The 17,916-nt window shown below is 40.6% G+C and overlaps 1 protein-coding gene across 1 annotated transcript in view; it reads right to left on the reverse strand.

Moving 5' to 3' along the window:
* Nucleotides 1–17,916, reverse strand: part of NOTCH2 (notch receptor 2) — a 153,513-nt gene that overhangs the window by 34,222 nt on the left and 101,375 nt on the right. The window contains exons 6-13 of the mRNA XM_010967928.3: nucleotides 16,402–16,635; nucleotides 14,920–15,075; nucleotides 14,242–14,430; nucleotides 13,175–13,288; nucleotides 12,295–12,408; nucleotides 10,306–10,539; nucleotides 6,491–6,601; nucleotides 208–400 (exon numbers count right to left, since the gene is read on the reverse strand). Of these exons, the coding sequence (XP_010966230.1) occupies nucleotides 208–400; nucleotides 6,491–6,601; nucleotides 10,306–10,539; nucleotides 12,295–12,408; nucleotides 13,175–13,288; nucleotides 14,242–14,430; nucleotides 14,920–15,075; nucleotides 16,402–16,635 (1,345 nt within the window). The remainder of the gene's footprint in view (nucleotides 1–207; nucleotides 401–6,490; nucleotides 6,602–10,305; nucleotides 10,540–12,294; nucleotides 12,409–13,174; nucleotides 13,289–14,241; nucleotides 14,431–14,919; nucleotides 15,076–16,401; nucleotides 16,636–17,916) is intronic.

Genomic DNA, 17,916 nt, shown 5'->3' on the forward strand with positions numbered 1-17,916 from the left:
AACCCTGGACACCTCTCATGTGCTGACTACCCACATGAGGAATGAGACATTCCTCCTTGTTTTCATGGAAGGTGGGGAAGAAGTGAATTTGGAAGACTAGGATGCAGACTATCAAAATCTTCAAAGCCTCAGCTCAGGTCCTGAGCTAAAACCCAAGGGGCTTAACAAAGGTCAGTAAGAAATTGTTAATACATGACAGCTACTCACCCACTGAGGCCCCCAGTGCAGTTTCCGTGGACGCAGGGATTGCTCAGGCACTCGTTCACTTGTGAGTAGCAGCTGGGATGATGGGGCCCCTCGGGGCAAAGACAGCGGAAACCATTCACATCATTGATGCACGTTGCACCCTTGCGACAGGGATTGGAGGCACACTCATCAATGTCAATGTTGCATCTCTGCCCTGTGGGGAAGGCGGACAGTTTTTGTTGAATCCAAAATGAATAGACACAGAACTACGAGATCTAGTGTGTTGATACCTTCATCTGCATAGACTATAAGATGCCTTGGGCATCAAATGTCAAGAGTTAAGGAATAAGACATCCACTAGCACAGATGCAAGGAAGGAGCAAAGGGGACTGTCTTTTGATAATGAAACAAAGTTGACAAAACAGTGGAACAGGTTGTAGGGTTCTGACATGCATTTCTTCCTCACTCCACTTAGAAAGGGGGAAGCTTTCTAAGGATTCAAAAAGGGAACATCACATGTTTCCAAAGTTGGCCACTCCTCTCGAAGCTGTTCTCAGCACCCTCAGAGAAGCTCTTCTTACCATCACTTTCATCCGGTTTACTGCATTCATTTTCTCAACCTCTTATATTTACACGTGGTAAATCTCCATTAACTGGAATGCCTAGTGGCAGAACTATTAATTTAATGATGAAATTGGTTAAATAGAAAAGCCATTTTGCTTTCATTTTTTAGAGCTGTATTAACCCGTTTTCTGACTCAGGAAGAAGTATTCTAAAGCATAATTTTATTGTTCTCTGATCATTGAGAAAACAATTCAGGGTCTCTCAATCTGGACCAGTGGTTCTCAAACTTTAATAGGCAAAAAAAGTGTCACTTATAGTACTTGTTTTAAACAGAGATCCTTAGGCCCCCAAAACTACATTTTAAATAATGTAGGTGATTCAAATACATTTTAAGAAACTCTGATTAGACATTTATTAGTAGTTTATCATAATGTAATAACATAAATGTTCAGAATATATGAAACTGAAGTGACCACATCCCTCCTGTAACACATACCCAAGACTGCACTTTGAAAAGATGTCTGCTATAACCTTCACCTTTATTGCTTTATGTGGAATAAAGTGTGTAGTTTCATAAGAGTTTTGCTTTGTTAAATTCTGAATAAATGAGATTTAGCTATATATTCCAATGATATAAAATTTTAAAATAACCCATAATTCTGTAAATGAGTGGCAACAAGCAGCTGCTATGAAGGAATTTACAAATTTCAAAGAATACAATTTTCTGATTCAGATAAAAACATGCATTTTTATTTAAGAAAGAGTAACCCTGCATTTAGAACAGGAAATTCCAAATGAAATAGATACACACCCCTTTAAAGTATGGGTATTAACATTTTTTTCACCCTCCACTGCTCTCTAAACCATTATTGGTGGTTCTTGTGGTAAAAACCCATAATCTAGTAGTAGCTGCTGTTTTCTTCTTGAGTATTGTATTAATAACTTATTTTAAAATACTGTTTCTTTGGCCTCAACCTCTGTTTTTTTTTTAGATGCTTGCCCCTGGCACTGAGATAGGAGCCAGAACTCTTCAACTGCAGGGCCCTCCTCAGCCTGCAATCCAGTGGAGAATGAGAGTGAAAGGCCTTCTTTTTCTGTCTTTTTTTGGGAAGAAACTTCTCAGAAGCCACTCCTCTCACATTTTCTTCACTTGCCATTAAGGCTCTTTGCAGAGTCAACTTTGAAGCCACCTTTGTGCAGTCTACCTGGTGGACTGACAGCTGCTTCGCTAGCAAGGTCCTGCCCCAAGGGGTTTCCACTCAGCATCTGAAACACCCAGCACAAGGCTATGCACCTCGCTGGGCTTAGTAACTACTGAATGAGAAGTTAACCAATGTTTCTTATCTTGTAGGTAGGTGCTCAACAAATTAGTATTTATGAATGAAAGCATGATAAAGTTTAGACTCAAGAGTCTAGTGTTGGATGTCAGAAATTCCCTAAGTGAGCTCTGGTCACTCATTTAGCAACATTTACTGAGGTTTCCTCTATGCTAGACTGTTTCAGATGCTGGCTAGAAAGATCATTAGGGAGGTCCCTGCCTTCTGGGAACTCACGGTCCTTGTGGTGCTGCTCACTAGCTAAGACCATGGACACATCAAGCTCGATCTTTCAGTCGCCTTATTTGTTAAATAAGGATAAGACAACGTCCCTATCTAATTTTCTGTTTTGTTAATTTTTAAACTGAGACATAATTGACATACACATTGTATAAGTTTAAGGTAACACGCTGGTTTGATATATTTTATATATTGCAATACAATTACCAGCACAGAGTTAGCTAATACCTCTATCACGTCACATAATTATCATTTCTTTTTGTGGTGAGAACAATTAAGGTCCACTCTCTTAACAATTTTGAAGTTTACGGTACAGTATTGTTGAATATAGTCACTATGCTATTCATTATATATCCAGAACTTATTTATCTATCAGTTGCAAATTTATACTCTTAAACAATATCTCTCCAATCTCCCCCCACATCCCCTAGCCCAGCTCCTGCTAAACACCATTCTACTTTGTTTTTATGAGTTCAGCTTTTTTATATTCTGCATATAAATGATATATAGTATTTGTCTTCCTCTGTCTGACTTATCTCACTTAATATAATGTCCAAGTTTCATCCATGTTGTCACAAATGGCAAGATTTCCTTCTTTCTCACAACTGAATAATATCCCATTGTATATATACAACACATATATATGTAATATATACATCCATTCATCTGTTGATGGACACTTAGGTTGTTTCCATATCTTGACTATTGTAAATAATGCTGCAGTGAACATGGGTGTGCAGATATATCTTCTAAAATACTGATGTCAGTTCCTTCAGATACATACTCAAGAGTGGGATTCTTGGATCATATGGTAGTTCAACTTTTAATTTTGGGGGAACTGCCATACTGTTTTTCCATAACAACTGTACCAATTTACATTCCCATCAACTGTGTATAAGAGTTCCACTTTCTCCATCTCCTTGCCAACACTTGTTATCACCTATCTTTTTGATAAAAGCCATTCTATCAGGTGAGAGGGGGTATCGCATTGTGGTTTTGATTTTCATTTCCCTGATGATTAGTGATGTTCAGCATCTTTTCATGTACCTGTTGGACATCTGTACGTCTTCTTTGGTAAAAAGCAGTCCTTTGCTCATTTTTTTCTCCTGATTCTAAACATTTATTTGTCCTTCGTCATTTATGCATTTTTTTGACTGTATGTACCTTGTTTAAAACTTTCTTTCCTAGTCTTTAGTCATTTTCTTATGCATGCAGTCTGAGTTCCTGATCATACTTTAAATCTTTTTAAAGGCATAGACTCATTTTCTACCGCCTTTGCCACAATGCAATGCTCCTCACTCCTCCTTGTGCTTAGCAGTGTGCCTGTTCAGGATGTGCCATTATTGGCTTGATGAAGACCAAAAGCAATTGCGTGCTCAACATGTATAAATTTATAACTTATAAACATTTATATACCTTACTCCTGATTAGAAAATATTGTAAGAGATGATGAGATTTTAAAACTCTTAACTATTTTTTATTGTATTTTTGTAATTTGATATAGTTGTGTAATGACATTTTGATGAGGCCTTGCTATATTGGTAGCCACTCATGATTAGCCTTTCCAATGCTATTTGAGAATCACTAGGGTTTGGTAGGCTGTAAAGCTTTCAAAACTTCATGGTGTTTCAGATGATACTAGATTTTGAAATACACATAATGATTTACAACTTAAAAATACAATCAGTCTGTAGTTAAGTCATGAAGCTCTGAGAATTAAACACTTCTTGTATCCTCTACCTGGAAATTACTGGGAATTTTCCAATAATATTTTCTAAAATTGAGTTTAGCTACTATTGCCTAAATGTGTTTCCATTTTTCATTGAGGTATAACTGACATATAACTTATTAGTTTCAGGTGTGCAACATAATGATTTGGTATTTGCATATATTGAAAAATGATCACCACAATAAGTCTAGTTAACACCCATCACCATATATAGTTATAAAATTTTTTCTTGTCCTTTGTCCAATTTTTAATTTGATTATTTGCTTCTTTGCTATTGAGTTGTATGTGTTCTTTATATATTTTGTATATTAACCCCTTATCAGATACATTGTTTGCAAATATTTTCTCCCACTCTGCAGGTTGTCTTTTCAACTTATTGTTTCCTTTGCTGTGCAGAAGTTTAATGTAGTCCCACTGGTTTACTTTAGTTTTGGCTACCTGTGTTTCTGGTTTCATATCCAACCTATCTACTTCTATGGACTAGTATGAGAAGTCAGCAAAATAATGGACATGAAGGTGAAACTGAAAAGTAGTTTGTAAAACACATGATTTCTTACTTTTCCCACTCAATCAGTAGGTATAAAGAGGTCTGCAGAGAACAGAGAATTTAGTCTTAAAAAAAAAAAAAAAAACTCTCTTAAAGCTGTTATTAAAATTGTAAAAAAAAAAAAAAAGTATTAAAATAAAACAAAGGCAAGACTAAAACACCTCATATTTGCAGGTCATGAGTATATACCACAGCTGGTATTTTCAGCAACTGATTTAAAAAAACAAGAAGAAAAAACATGGAAAACAGTTCCAAGAACAGAGTACCACCCAGTAACCAAAACATTCCATTTCTTGGTTATGTAGTTTCGTGCTACACCTTAAGTTTATTTTAGAATATTTTTAGCCTATGTCCTCCCTCTTTGACCTTCCTGATTTGCTAAATGTTAAAAAGAGAGAGCATATGATTCACTGACATTTCCAAAAAATGTAAGTCCAGTCTAAGGCTTATGTATCTAAAAAGAAACGACAATAGGCACCCACTTAGGCTGCTCAGTGAAGTGGGAGTGTGGACTCCAGAATAGGACCGCCTGGGGTGGAATCCTGGCCATAGTGCACTGGTACTGCTACTTACCCTCTCTAAACGCTGGGTTTCTCATCAATACCGTGGGAATAATAATAGCAGTGACAATTAAATGAGATTCGGCACTTTAATGCCCAGCTCAAAATGAGGCCTTAGTAAATGGTAGCCATTCTCTTCTTATTATCTGTTTAATAGAAATGAATCTATATCATCCTATCCAGCAGGAAGTTTTGTGTATTCAGTCAGCTGTCATGTAAGCTTGGAGTAACAAGTCTGAGGACAAAAGTACGCCTGGCTACCACCAGCGGTGCTGGGCACTTGATGTAAGAGCTTTCATCATACCCATCTTCCGAGTGATCTTCCCTTGAACAGAGATTACCGTGGTCCCTGTGGGCCACAAACAGTCCTCTCTGGTGTCCAAATTCACACCAAGCAGTTGAAAGGATTGTGAAATATAGAGGAAGGTAAGTTACCAGCCAGCAAGAGGCACACATTCTCTTCACTTGTCTCCAATGGCCTTTTGACATCATAATTTAAAAAATTCTGTGGGAATTTTATCACATTGATTGCAAATGACCACATGGTTTAAAATGGTAGCGTCATTATGTAAGTGCCCGCTAGTATGTGGCACTGAAAGAATGGGACAGGCACACATATGCTTTCTGACGGTGCCATTAACAAGCAGGTGTGTCAGTAAGAGGCTTCAGATTTCCTCAGTAGACTCTAGCCCTTTTTGATGAGGAGGATAAGAGATAAAGGCAATCTTCGTAGCAACAAAAGAGATAAGAGAGAAGATGTGTGTGAGTTTGTGTATGCACATGTTTGCAGTGTGTAAATGTTCTAGCAGCTTATACTTTAAGAAGAATTATAACCAATTTTATTTTAGCTACTTATTTTCTTCCTCCTGCAAAGGAAAAAAAGTCTCACTTGTGCTAGCCAAATTAGGTTGGTCCTCCCAAGTTTTGGCCTCACTCAATAATGTTCCATGGAGAAAGTACTCAGAAAAAAGCATTTGGTGTTTTCATAGAATTTTCCTAGGCTATGGCTTTACAGAAGGCATTCACTACTAAGTGTAGAAAAATAAAGGGGGCTTTGGAAGCCGTATAGCTCAAGCACAGCGACAGAAACTCATGGTCTGAATAGAAACTCTTTTCAGGTACCTATGAACACATGGTCTAAAAATCCTAACTAATGAAAAGTTTCATGTTACAGTTTAGGGAAGGCTTGTAAGTAGAAAACTGGGCCAGAGAAGCACAGAAACAAATTTCTAACTTTCCAAGAGACAAAGAAATATGAAATATTTGAAAAGTAATTCCCTTCTAGACGCCTTTTTCCTAAAGTTTTGATGGGGCTCAAGGAGGAGCCACCCAACAAAAGGAGCATTACCTGTGAATCCTGGTGAGCAGACGCAGCTATAACGATTAATGCCGTCCATACAGACTCCATGCACACAGGGGTTACTTGCACAGTCATCAAAGTTGATTTCACAGTTAACACCTGCAAAGATGAATGCAAAGAGAAACCACGCAATATCAGCACAGAAATAGCAGTGATCTCTCCTTGTGATGCTAGGTGTTAAGAAATCTAAAGAGTATCCAGCCAGCCCTGAGTACAGGGAAGTAGCAGTTCTCAAAGTGCAGTCCTCCAGACTCTGTCCGTGGGATCAGGGGGTCAAAATGATTATATTAATCATATTAAGCCACTTCTTGTCCTTTTCATTGTGTTGGCATTTGCACTAATGGTGCAAAAGCAACAGGGACAAAACTGCTGTCATCTTAGCAGGAATTAAGTCAGTGGCTCTTAATTGTACCAGTGGTCTTTTTGTTTTTTACCTCTATGCACTCATACTTAAAACAATACTTAACAAAAAGATAGCTTCACTTAAGAATGACTTTGGAGAAGTAGTCAAAATTATTAACTTTATAATTTGATTGTGCCTTGACCCTTGAGTATACCTCTACCATTCTGCATGATGCAATGGGAAAGACACATAAAGCAATTCCTTGGCACGCCGAAGTACAGAGTTGTCTCCAGGAAAAGTTGTGTGATTGAGTTTTAAACTGAAACAGTTGCTTTTCTCATAGAATTCCATTTTAATTGAAAGAACAGCTGACAGACAAACCAGGGCTATTCAGACCTAAATATTTATCAAATACTAAGTGAAAGAAATAAACCTGCCACTTCAAGGGAAACAACTATGACAGTATTGTGTTTCAAAGATAAAATCTAAGCTTTCATATGAAAATTAGAATTTTGGAACTTGCACCCACCACTATAAGCTTGATACTATCACTATTATGGGTTAAAGTTCAGGATGAATCTTAAACAGTCGGATAACTTCCTCTTGGGGAATGCAGCCTTCCTCCTGGTCTATTCCCCAGATGAACGGTAGAGTTTGGCTATGGTAAGGAAGGTTCAATTGTAGATATGGGTAACTAAATAGTAGGAATACACCAATCATTACTGTTACCATTCTGAACATACCAGGATATCTCACTATTTAACATGAATTTAGTGATACATTTTTGGTACCACAGAAGAATACCTTGGTAGCTTAAAAAGCCTAAAAATAAAGCCTGGTCATTAGGATATAAACAAACAAAACTTCCATGACAAAATGCCATAATTTTTATTCACTCACACTTTACATTAATATTTTTAATAATTATTATTCTGTTAAAATTTTATTGAGCCATTAATGAGAAAAGCACTCTGTCTCCCATTTTATGTAATTTTATTCTTCCCACTCCCCCGTCAAATCAAGCTGTGCTACACCCATTTTATCATGGACTTGCACAATTACATCAGCACAGCTGGGATGGGAAACTAGCTTTCCGGATTCTGTACTCTCCACCACACTACACTGGCATTCTGTGATTAATGAGGCTATATGGCCTCTCCAACCACAAAAGAGGCAAGGGCTTCTACATTCCTTGATTATGAGGGGATACCTTTAGGAGGTGTGTCTGCCCTCGACTGACATCCTCTATTTACTCACAGTGGACCAGGGCAGGCCCCAGGAAATCATGGCAGTCCAAAGTGACTCTGCCCCCAAAACCCACATTTTATCCTAGCAGGAAAAGACACCCAGCTCAAGCTGGGCCAATGAGATTGTCTCACTGGAACGCTAGAACATGAACTGGGTGACCTACGGTCTGCGTGTGGCCCTGCAAATCTCCCCCAAAGCCTCACTGTCCAGTTCTCACTGGGAATCTGTAAGATGCTTCTGTGTGCTTTTGCAAAATTCTTTCTGCTTGCCTGTTTTGTCACTGTTGTTTGCTTGTTTGTTGATGATTCCTTTAGCTATTCAAGGTGGTTTCTGTGACTTGAAACCCCCAAAAGCTTACTTTCCTATCATAAAACCACAGGTGAAAGAAGGCATCAGAAGTGACCCTGGGTAGTACATCTCACGTTAAGTACTCGGTGAGTGAGAAACCACAATTATAATCAGCACATTGTAAAGCATCCCTTCTGTCCACACACTCATCCAAACCCTCGCCCAACAACTCAGACCATACTATGAATGGGCTGTGGATTCTTACACTAGAACTCAAGGTCTATTCATAATGACTAACTGAATGAATCCTTTCACCCAGGCTCCTAGTACAAACCAGGTCTTTCTCCACCTATTACAGACCAAGATTTCTTTGTGCTGCCTACATCTCTTTGCTTTAATTCTCCAACCGCTACAGGAATGGATCTGGCCGTTTTCTCAGAGAACCTGGACCCTCCCTCTATGCTGCCTGCACACTGCTGATATTTCCTGCTTACCTTTCTCACCGACAGCTACTTACACCTTGCCTTCTCCGTCCTCCCCAGGGAACACACCTGATCCAGCCTGGCACAATGATATAATCCTAGAGAAAACAAGGTGCTTGCCAGCCCACCACTCACCCAGTCTTCCAGTACTTCTGTTGTAATGGAAACGATAGCAAAGCCTAAAACAGCCCCACCATTCTAAAGGCATCCATTCAATTGCTTGTAAATCTCTCAAATTTCTTTTCGTACTGCAATTTCTCATGTCTGGGGACCAGCCCGGAAGCAAATTGCTTTTGGAAGGTTTCACAAAGATCTATTCAGCCCTTTTACTGAGTTATCTAAACGTGGGGAGGGGGAAGGCATTTTCAATCGGGAAGGCATGGGATGTTTTTCGTATGCTTGAGCAACTCAAAAAGGACTTTGTTTTCAAACTTGGCATGTACGAGGTCCTGGATGAAGACCAGGGCCTTTGACAAGTTTGAAGAAATGGATTTGGAAATAACAAAATAAAATGAGGGCAGCTAACCACCTCCCCCACCTTTGCCCCCTACATAGGCCATTTTCCTTAAACAGAGACTGAGTTTTCAATAAATCACTCCTTGTATTGGCAGGGTCCCTTCTAACAGAGGCACACACTAGTTAATCTTCCACTAATACATTTTCCTTTGATCTGAGACACAGAACTTCTCTGTCCATTAACCACAGTTGTGACCATAATTATTCCTCAAGTAAGTAAAACAGAATTCACTGAAAGCTGTGAAATGCTGCTGCCTGAGAAAACCACTCAACACTTCCCCAGCAAGGAGCAGCATGCCCTCACGACTAACACACAGTCATTCAACTGGAGGCAGGAAACAGCAGTGAACTTAAGATGAGAAACGGCAGCTCTGCATTCAAATTTACGGTGACTGGGACGTATTGCAGTCTCTCCTCTCCCTCAGAATCCCTCAAATGCCCAAGGCCTACCAGAGACAAATGGCAGAAGAAAAGTGTCATATTAAAGATAAGACTTGACTCTGAAAGAGAGGAAAAACTATTGGAAGAACAGGAGGGAGGGAGGGAAAAAGGACCAATTTCATTAACCTGAGTAAGGTCGAGGTTAAAGAAAAAAAACAAAAAGACACTCAAATCAAGCCCCCAAAGCAAGAGAGTTTTCAACTTTAAATAATAACTTCAATTTTTTTTTGAAGTGAGGCTCCTCCTTTTAATGAAGAACACATACACAAGACTGTCAGCTCTGTAAAGCTCTTGTCTCTAATCCCTCTACTGGCTAAAGCATCTGCTTCTGAGACATTTCTGCCTGTGGCTTTGGCTATGCTTCTCAGAATCAAGACTGTTTTTTAGGTATCTAAGCATATGCCAGGAAGGTCTGAGACATCTGTGGAAGTTGTTTCTGAGAAACAGTGGAGACTTCGAAGGAAACACAGACAGAGTGGCCTCACCTGACGTGCCTGGCTGGCAGTTGCACTGATAGCCATTCACCAGGTCGATACAGCGACCCTCATTCAAGCAAGGGCTGCTGTAACACTCATCGATCTGGTCACTGCAGATGGCGCCCATGTACCCCGGATTGCAGATGCAGGTGTAGGAATCAATCCCGTCCTGACACTGGCCGTGGTGGCAAGGATCAGGGTCACAGTTGTCGATGTTCTCCTCACACAACATACCGGTGAATCCTTGGAAGGAATTTTACCGAAGAGGCTTAAGAAGCAAGGCAGACACTCCACACCGGAACATAAACGTAGCTGCATCCACTTGTCCTACACATCCCATGTCTTAAATAACTCATACTGCAGGCAAGGAGCAGTCGAAACTGACTATCTGCATTGATTTATAAGGCAAGCTTAGAGTCTCGCTGAAAATAAAGCTTTTCAAGTCACATTTGTAGAATTCAAGTAGCTTTTTCTAAACAATCAATAATTTCATTGCAGAGTCGCTTTCACTGTACCTTCATTTCATGTCGGGCTTCAGTGAGGAATCGCTCACAGTACTTTTCCTTTATATATTAACTTCTATATTCCTTTCCTCCCAAGCCCAACTGTATATACAGGTACTACAGTAATGGTTTCATGTACCTTATCTTCTAAATTCTAACCTGAGAGGAAGGAGAACTTTTCTTTTTTCCTCTCATCCTCCCAGGGGTCTATGCATATATAGTAAGTTTTTCATTTTGGTTTTTTTCTTTCTTTCTTTTTCAAATGGAGGTACTGGGAATCGAACCAAGTACCTCGTGCATGCTCAGCATGAGCTCCACCAAATGAGTAAGTTTTTAATAAATACTTGTTAAATAAAATGAATAGTTATGACATTTAAAAGAAAAGGACAAATAAAAGTTCCTTTATTCAACATTAAATCCTTTTAAAAGACTCTCCCTTTTAAACATGAGTTTATAAACTCTCCCCAGTGAAAGTCATTCTCCATGAGCATAATCTGGCCAGAGGAAGATAAAACCTGAAACTTCTCCAACCAAAGACAGGAGTTTGAGAAAAGAGAAGGAAGCTAAGGGGTTCATCTGACAGGGCCTACTCTGGGTAGGCCTAATAAGTGGTAATGTTCCAGGACTACCAAAATAGTAATTCTCTATGTTTATTTTTATTACTCAGTGTGTTTTTCTGTGATCAGAAAAAAATCATGCACATGATGCTTAAAATCCTTTAAAAATCCATTTTCTAAAGTAAGAAAAATGTCTTGAATTATATTCATAACTTCTTTCTTTCTTAAATAGATTTAAAAAACTGGGAAGTCACCTTTCTAATAATTTCTAATTCTTCTGTACACAATATTGGTCTTTGCAGAAGCAAACATGTAATTAAGGGGTGTTTGGCTTATTCAAATTCACTCCCAAATTAGAAATGTGGCCATGGATCAGAAATATAGACTATTTGTAAATAATTCTTTTTGACTCTAGTAGCAGAAGTCAGGAAAGAGGACCCAAACTTTCCCAGACACAGCCCTCTCCCCTGTTCAAATACACACCTGACTCTTAACAGCACGAGTCATCGTTTATGCAGAAAACTTCTGCCCTTGCACACCGTTGTGCTCAGATTTCTGGGCCTTTGTTCAATCACTTGCCTCAAGAAACACACAGACAAGCCTCCCATGGAGAAGCCCCAGTGAAAAAAAGCTTTCAACTAGATTTCTTCCCTTTTCCAAAGGAGTATAAGTCAAGCCAGCTGGAAACTCACCACTGCCAAAATCTAACCCAGAAAGACAGGGACACCACATGGAAATGTCCAGGCCAGGGCACCACTGTGGTGAAGGAAGCAGGTGTTGTAGAAGTAAACAGTGAGAGCAGCAAGAAACAGGCTGGAAGAAGCGCTTTCTAAACACAGAGCAGCCCATGTTAGTCACCTGGCCTGGCAGGGCAGCTAGAAGTGGACGGTCTCCCGTTCAGTTCAGACGGATGGAATAAGAAGTGAGAAGGATCTTACCGGTGGCGCACTGGCACTCATAGCCATTCGGGTGGTCGATGCACTTCGCCCCATTGAGACACGGCGTGCTGGAACAGTCGTCAATATCGATCTGGCAAACCGGCCCAGTGAAACCTTAAGAGAGCACAGTGATGACACAGGTCACAGGATCACCCCGTGTCTTCCCTACGATGAGAATGCTGCCCAAGGAGCGCTGGGTTGTTGTGGGCAGGGCTTACACTAGTGGTCAGCCATTGTGGAACTACTATTAACAGTAACTGGGTGAAGCTCTTCTTCCCAGCACAGAATTCACTTCTAGTTAAAGTAGGGACTGAGTGGTAACAGGCAGAGCCCCCTAACTAGTGAGTGTAGCTTCAGAGGAACTGGGACCTTCTCTCTGAAGAAACAATAAGAGAGGCTACAAAGACCATGGCGGGAAATTTAGCAAGTCTTCAACCACAGCTCTAGGGAGCAGAAGGAGACACAGCATTCTTTGGGAAGAATTGACTTGTGCTGTCTGTTTCTGTACCCATGGGTGAAATGTCTAAAAATAATACTCTCACAGAAGGGTTTCAAGAATATTACCCATGGAAAAAAAATTAAATCCCGAATAGCCTAAGAATTAAGGCTTCCGTGAGGTATGAACCTTCTGAAATATACACACAGACGGAGAGGTCATGGGCCATTCAGAATAGACTTGGACTTCTGGCCACAAAGGATTTGGAAGATAGACTAGCTGAAACACATCCCCCATTTCTGTACACACACACTCCTATCCCGAAGCGCTCACTTTAATGACTTCCTCATGTACGGCCCACACACATTCTCTCCCTCCTCCCTTCCCTGTGGTCAGTCAGCTTTGTGCTTTCAAAGAAAACAGGGGCAGGTGGTGGGCACTTACCAGGCGGACACAGACACTGGAAGCGATTGACTTTATCCACACACTGTCCATTGTTCACACAAGGGTTGCTCTGACATTCATTTATCTCCAATTCACAATGCACACCTTTGAAACCTGAACAAAATGGACCACACAAGTAGCTTAGGAAAAGGAAAAGGCATATTCTAGCTGAGAAAGCAGAAATTTGCAAAGATGCCTACACCCTCTGTAAGCATGAACATTTCTGTAGAGGGTAAAGGGGACTCTGCCATGATGGGAAATTGTCACTGTAAGCATCGGCCAGACAGGGGAACACCCTGGGTATCTATGTCACTGCGGAGAGGCAGAAGAGTTACCTCCAAAGACCTTGCTAAGACCTAGCAAGTCAACAAAGACTGAACCACATTCTCTGACCAGTCCAGGCCTTGCTTCCAAGACACTGCCAGGTCCATAGGATCCTCACTTCAAGTTCCTAAAGACCAGCTGAATCAGAGATGCTGCTGCTCTCAGGGTGCAAGTCAAGGTCAGGAGGGCCTCCCAAGGCTAGAGCAGCTAGCATCCCTAATCAGGCAAAGCAGCCAAAGTCAGCCGTCATTGTAAGCTGGGTTTAGCTGTGCTGAAGACTCAAGCAGTGGTCTCTGCAGAAGAGCTCCAGAATACAACAAAGCGTGTGTATCTCTCTATGCATAAACGGCAAGTTCCTATACAATTCTGGGTAAAATTACTTTCTATAAATGGAATGGTATGCTATTTGCAATACATCAGGGGATAAGGAAAGCTTGTTATTTAAAGAATTTTTATGATAAATCCTTTATTAAATCAAAGACTACTGGCATTTAAAAAATCATTTCTGAATTTTTCTCTCACATGAATCTAGGTTTTGACATAATGGAATTGGTCTCCACAGCTCTAAGAATTCTAACATGGCCTCACTCCTTAAGGGTCTCCTTGGCTGGGAACGCTGTCGTTATTGGAGATTAAATGCTGACAGAGCTCATGGAATTGCCACATTCTACTGAGGGCCCCACCTAAGAGAAGCACAGTGCTGTGCCTCCTGTCTACGCCCCACACACTCATAGCCCGTGTACCTGGCATGCACAGACACGTGAAGCCTCCAATCTTATCCAAACAGGTGGCGTCGTTCTGGCAGGGGTCTGAATGGCACTCATTAATGTCCATCTCACAACGAGGCCCTGCGTAGCCCTTCAGACACTCACAATGGAAGGCACCATCTGTGTTCACACATTTTCCTGCATGCTCACAAGGATTGCTATTGGCTGAAAAACACAAGCATCTATTACCAGGATCAAAGCACTTGATGGAGTTTCCACATATGTGGACTACAGAAGCTGGTCAGATTGCTAGCATTAGGGCCAGGCCTTTAATAATCTGATCCTCAATTCCCTGTTTCCTTCCAGTCAACCAATCAATAAGAAAGTAAGTAAGTACATAAATAAACAAGGAAGGAAGGAAGGAAAGACACACTAGGGCAATCTCAACTCTAGAGGCTCTCTGCTGTTCTTATACCTAAACTGTCACTAAGGTAGGGATCTACATTAGGAATCAAGTACAGACCTCCCACACATTTCAATTCCTAGAACAGACTATAGGGTTACACTGAAAGGTTAGTTATAAACAGTGGGCATGTAACAGGTGAGATCTGAGGTTTGGGTGAAATATACTCATAGAGTAACTTGTGCTTCAGCTTAAATGCTTGCTGAGCTCAACAGACACCATGAGGAACAGGAAAGGTTCTGTGTACTTACCCATGGCACACTCATCCACATCTTCTGTACAGTCGGCTCCTTTGTAGCCTTGGGGGCAGGTGCAAATGTACTGCCCATTCAGAGGGTTGGTATCACACAGGGCCCCCTTGTGGCAGGGATTGCTGATGCACGCATCATCCAGATGACATAAGAGACCTGTCACAGGAACAAGGAGAACATCCCTTACTTGGGGAACAGTTTTTTCTTTCATGGAGGAGGGGAAACCTTAGGATGCACTCATCAAAATCCAATATGAAGATTTAGAGGCAACTCCCCCTTTGCTTGATCCAATCTTAGGGACATGCTGCAGCCAGCAGCAAAGCAAGGAGCTTCTGCAGACAACCCTGGTGCTCTGACCCTGAGCCCTCAGGTAGATCTCTCCTCAAGGAAAGATAAAGTGAGGCCATAAAGTGAAGTGGTTAAATGATGGACACAGGACAATGGAGATACCCTTCCCACTGTGCTGCCATGTTTAACAAATAAAAATAGAGAATGCCCCATTCAATTTGAATTTCAGATAAACAACACATAATTTTTTTTACTGCACGTCTCAAATATTACATGCATCCTGTGTTTTATTTGGCAACCTACTTCCCCAAAATCATACTACCTGATGATCAGGGGGCCACCTGCATTTCGCTAGCATCAGAACATCATCAAGCTACACCTGGGCAGCTTTTTAACTGTGTCAACATTTCTGACTCAAGTGCCCCCAGGACTCTGAATATATTACTAGGCCCCATATTCTACATAGTTCACATGGGAACTGGGTTTTCCAGTCTGCAATTAGCTTAAGAAGAGGTGACTAAAGCTTCTACAAAGCTGGAGGTGGGGCTTTTGGAAAGGCATAGGTATAAGAACATTTCAAAACTGCTGGGCACAAAGTTCTCTCAACTAAGCAATCGAATTCCATCACATTCCTCCCTTCATTGCTCTATTTCTAGAACCAGAAGCTGTTAAGTTGAGAGGCTAGAGCAACGTTAACTCTGCAGTTGATAGAAAGCTTCCCTTAGAGGAACATTTACACAGACATTAAAAGCTGAAATGCACTTAAGTATTTCTCTCTTGCCAACTTCTTCTGCGTAAATGGATTATTTCTTCTTAAAATGAAGTGTCCACATCCATTTATTAGTACTTTTGTCTTAATTTCTGAGAAGTTTTTATTTTTCTGAGTTGGCTTTTAGCTTCAAATATTAAGAAGGTCTATAGATGTTCCCAAGGCAATAGTCTCTAACTTTCATTTTAGGGAAATGGAAAACTGAGGTACAAAGGGTTGAGAGCCAAAATTCCTAAGGAAGAAGACTAACTTCATAGCACTTTGGCTAGCAACTACATTTCCAGAAGAAAAGTCTTGAGTAACATGTCCCTACAAATGGTGATTAAAAGGACACACCTGTTGGGATGAAAGAGAAGAGGGCAGAAATTCCCAATGCACACCAGCCCTTTCCCTGATCTCCAGCTCTGTCCTTCTGCTGGCCTTACCTGCCTTTCCTTCTGGGCACATGCAAGAGAAGGAGGCCACGCGGTCAATGCAGGTGGAGCCCGGAGTGCAGGAGGCGAAGGCACAGTCATCAATGTTCTCACTGCAGTCATCTCCACTCCAGCCGTTGACACACACACAGCCATAGCCCCCATTGCGGTTGGTACAGGTGCCCCCATTCTGACAGGCATTGGGTTGCAGCAGGCACTCATCCACATCCTCTGTGCAGAACTGTCCTTTGGGGGGAAAATGCCTTTGATTAGGGCTCTTAAGTCTCAGACAATTAATACCATACCAGCCTCCACAATTCTTCACCCTCTTGTGACCTGTCTGAAATGAAGACAAACCTAACTCACAGCAGACCAGGTCCTCACATAAATTTTAAGGTCACCTTGAGACATCCAAATATTTATTCCAGGCAAATAATTTAGACAGTGCAAGTTTCCATCCCTACAAACGCTGACACCATGAGATCTAGCCAGCTTATCAAAGAGAAAATTGAGTCTTCTAAGATTCTTAAGTCTGACTTGGTTAAATCCCTGGGATGATGAATATGTAAGTGAGAAGAGAGAGAAGAGAAGAGTCTAAGAGATGAGTAAGAATAGGAATAAAGAGAAGGAACCTAAAAATCAAAATATTAGGGCAACTGTTCTATATCTAGACTGTTTCAGTGTCAATGTCCTGGTGGTGGAAAGTAGTTTTGCAAGATGATGTTACCATTAGGGGAGACTTGGTTAAGGGTACACAATGTCTGTTAATTCTTATAACTTTGTGTGAAACTACAATTATCTTAAAATAAAAGGTTTACTTTTTTTTAAAAGTAAGGGCAAGCAAGGATACAGGGAAGAAATTAAGGACAATAAAAGCCTTGGTAAAATACAGATGTGAAAGGCAAAGCCAAGAAGATGAGACTGGAGCAACTGGTGGATTAAAGTGGAATAAGACACAGAAAAGTCAACCCAACATAATAGAAGATGGAAACGGATTAGTTTGTTTTGCCTGAAAAGGAGCAAACTGAAGGATGATAAACATGAAACCACTTATGGAAATACTACAGGTCACTATGACAGAAAAGGATGGGGGGACTATGGCAAAGGCTCTCAGGCCCCATGACAAGGAACAAGAATATAACTTCAACTTGTAAAAAAAGAAATTTGTGATTAACAAGCAGTTTAGTGTCAGGCCACCTGAGTTGTAAAACAAAGTGATGAATCAGTCCTATTAGAGGTCTTTTAATACCAGCTTAGGGAGCTATCAAAGGGAACAAATATTTGGATTATACGAATTCTCTAAAACAGAACATGAAAAGTGGGTAAAACTCAAAAATCCTCAAGGTGTCCTTAATTCTCTTTGTAAAAAGCTCAACGAATAATTCAAAAAGGCACTCTGATGAAGAGGGCTCAACGAAAAAGCACAGTATGTTTATACTAAGAAAATGCCAAGACTATACTCAGTCCCTAGACAATAACTCAATTGGCTCAAATATTTTCAGAAAGTCTGCAAAGTGTCCAACTGTG

Source organism: Camelus bactrianus, chromosome 9 (genome assembly GCF_048773025.1).
Source record: "Camelus bactrianus isolate YW-2024 breed Bactrian camel chromosome 9, ASM4877302v1, whole genome shotgun sequence".
Classification (NCBI taxonomy): Eukaryota; Metazoa; Chordata; class Mammalia; order Artiodactyla; family Camelidae; genus Camelus; species Camelus bactrianus.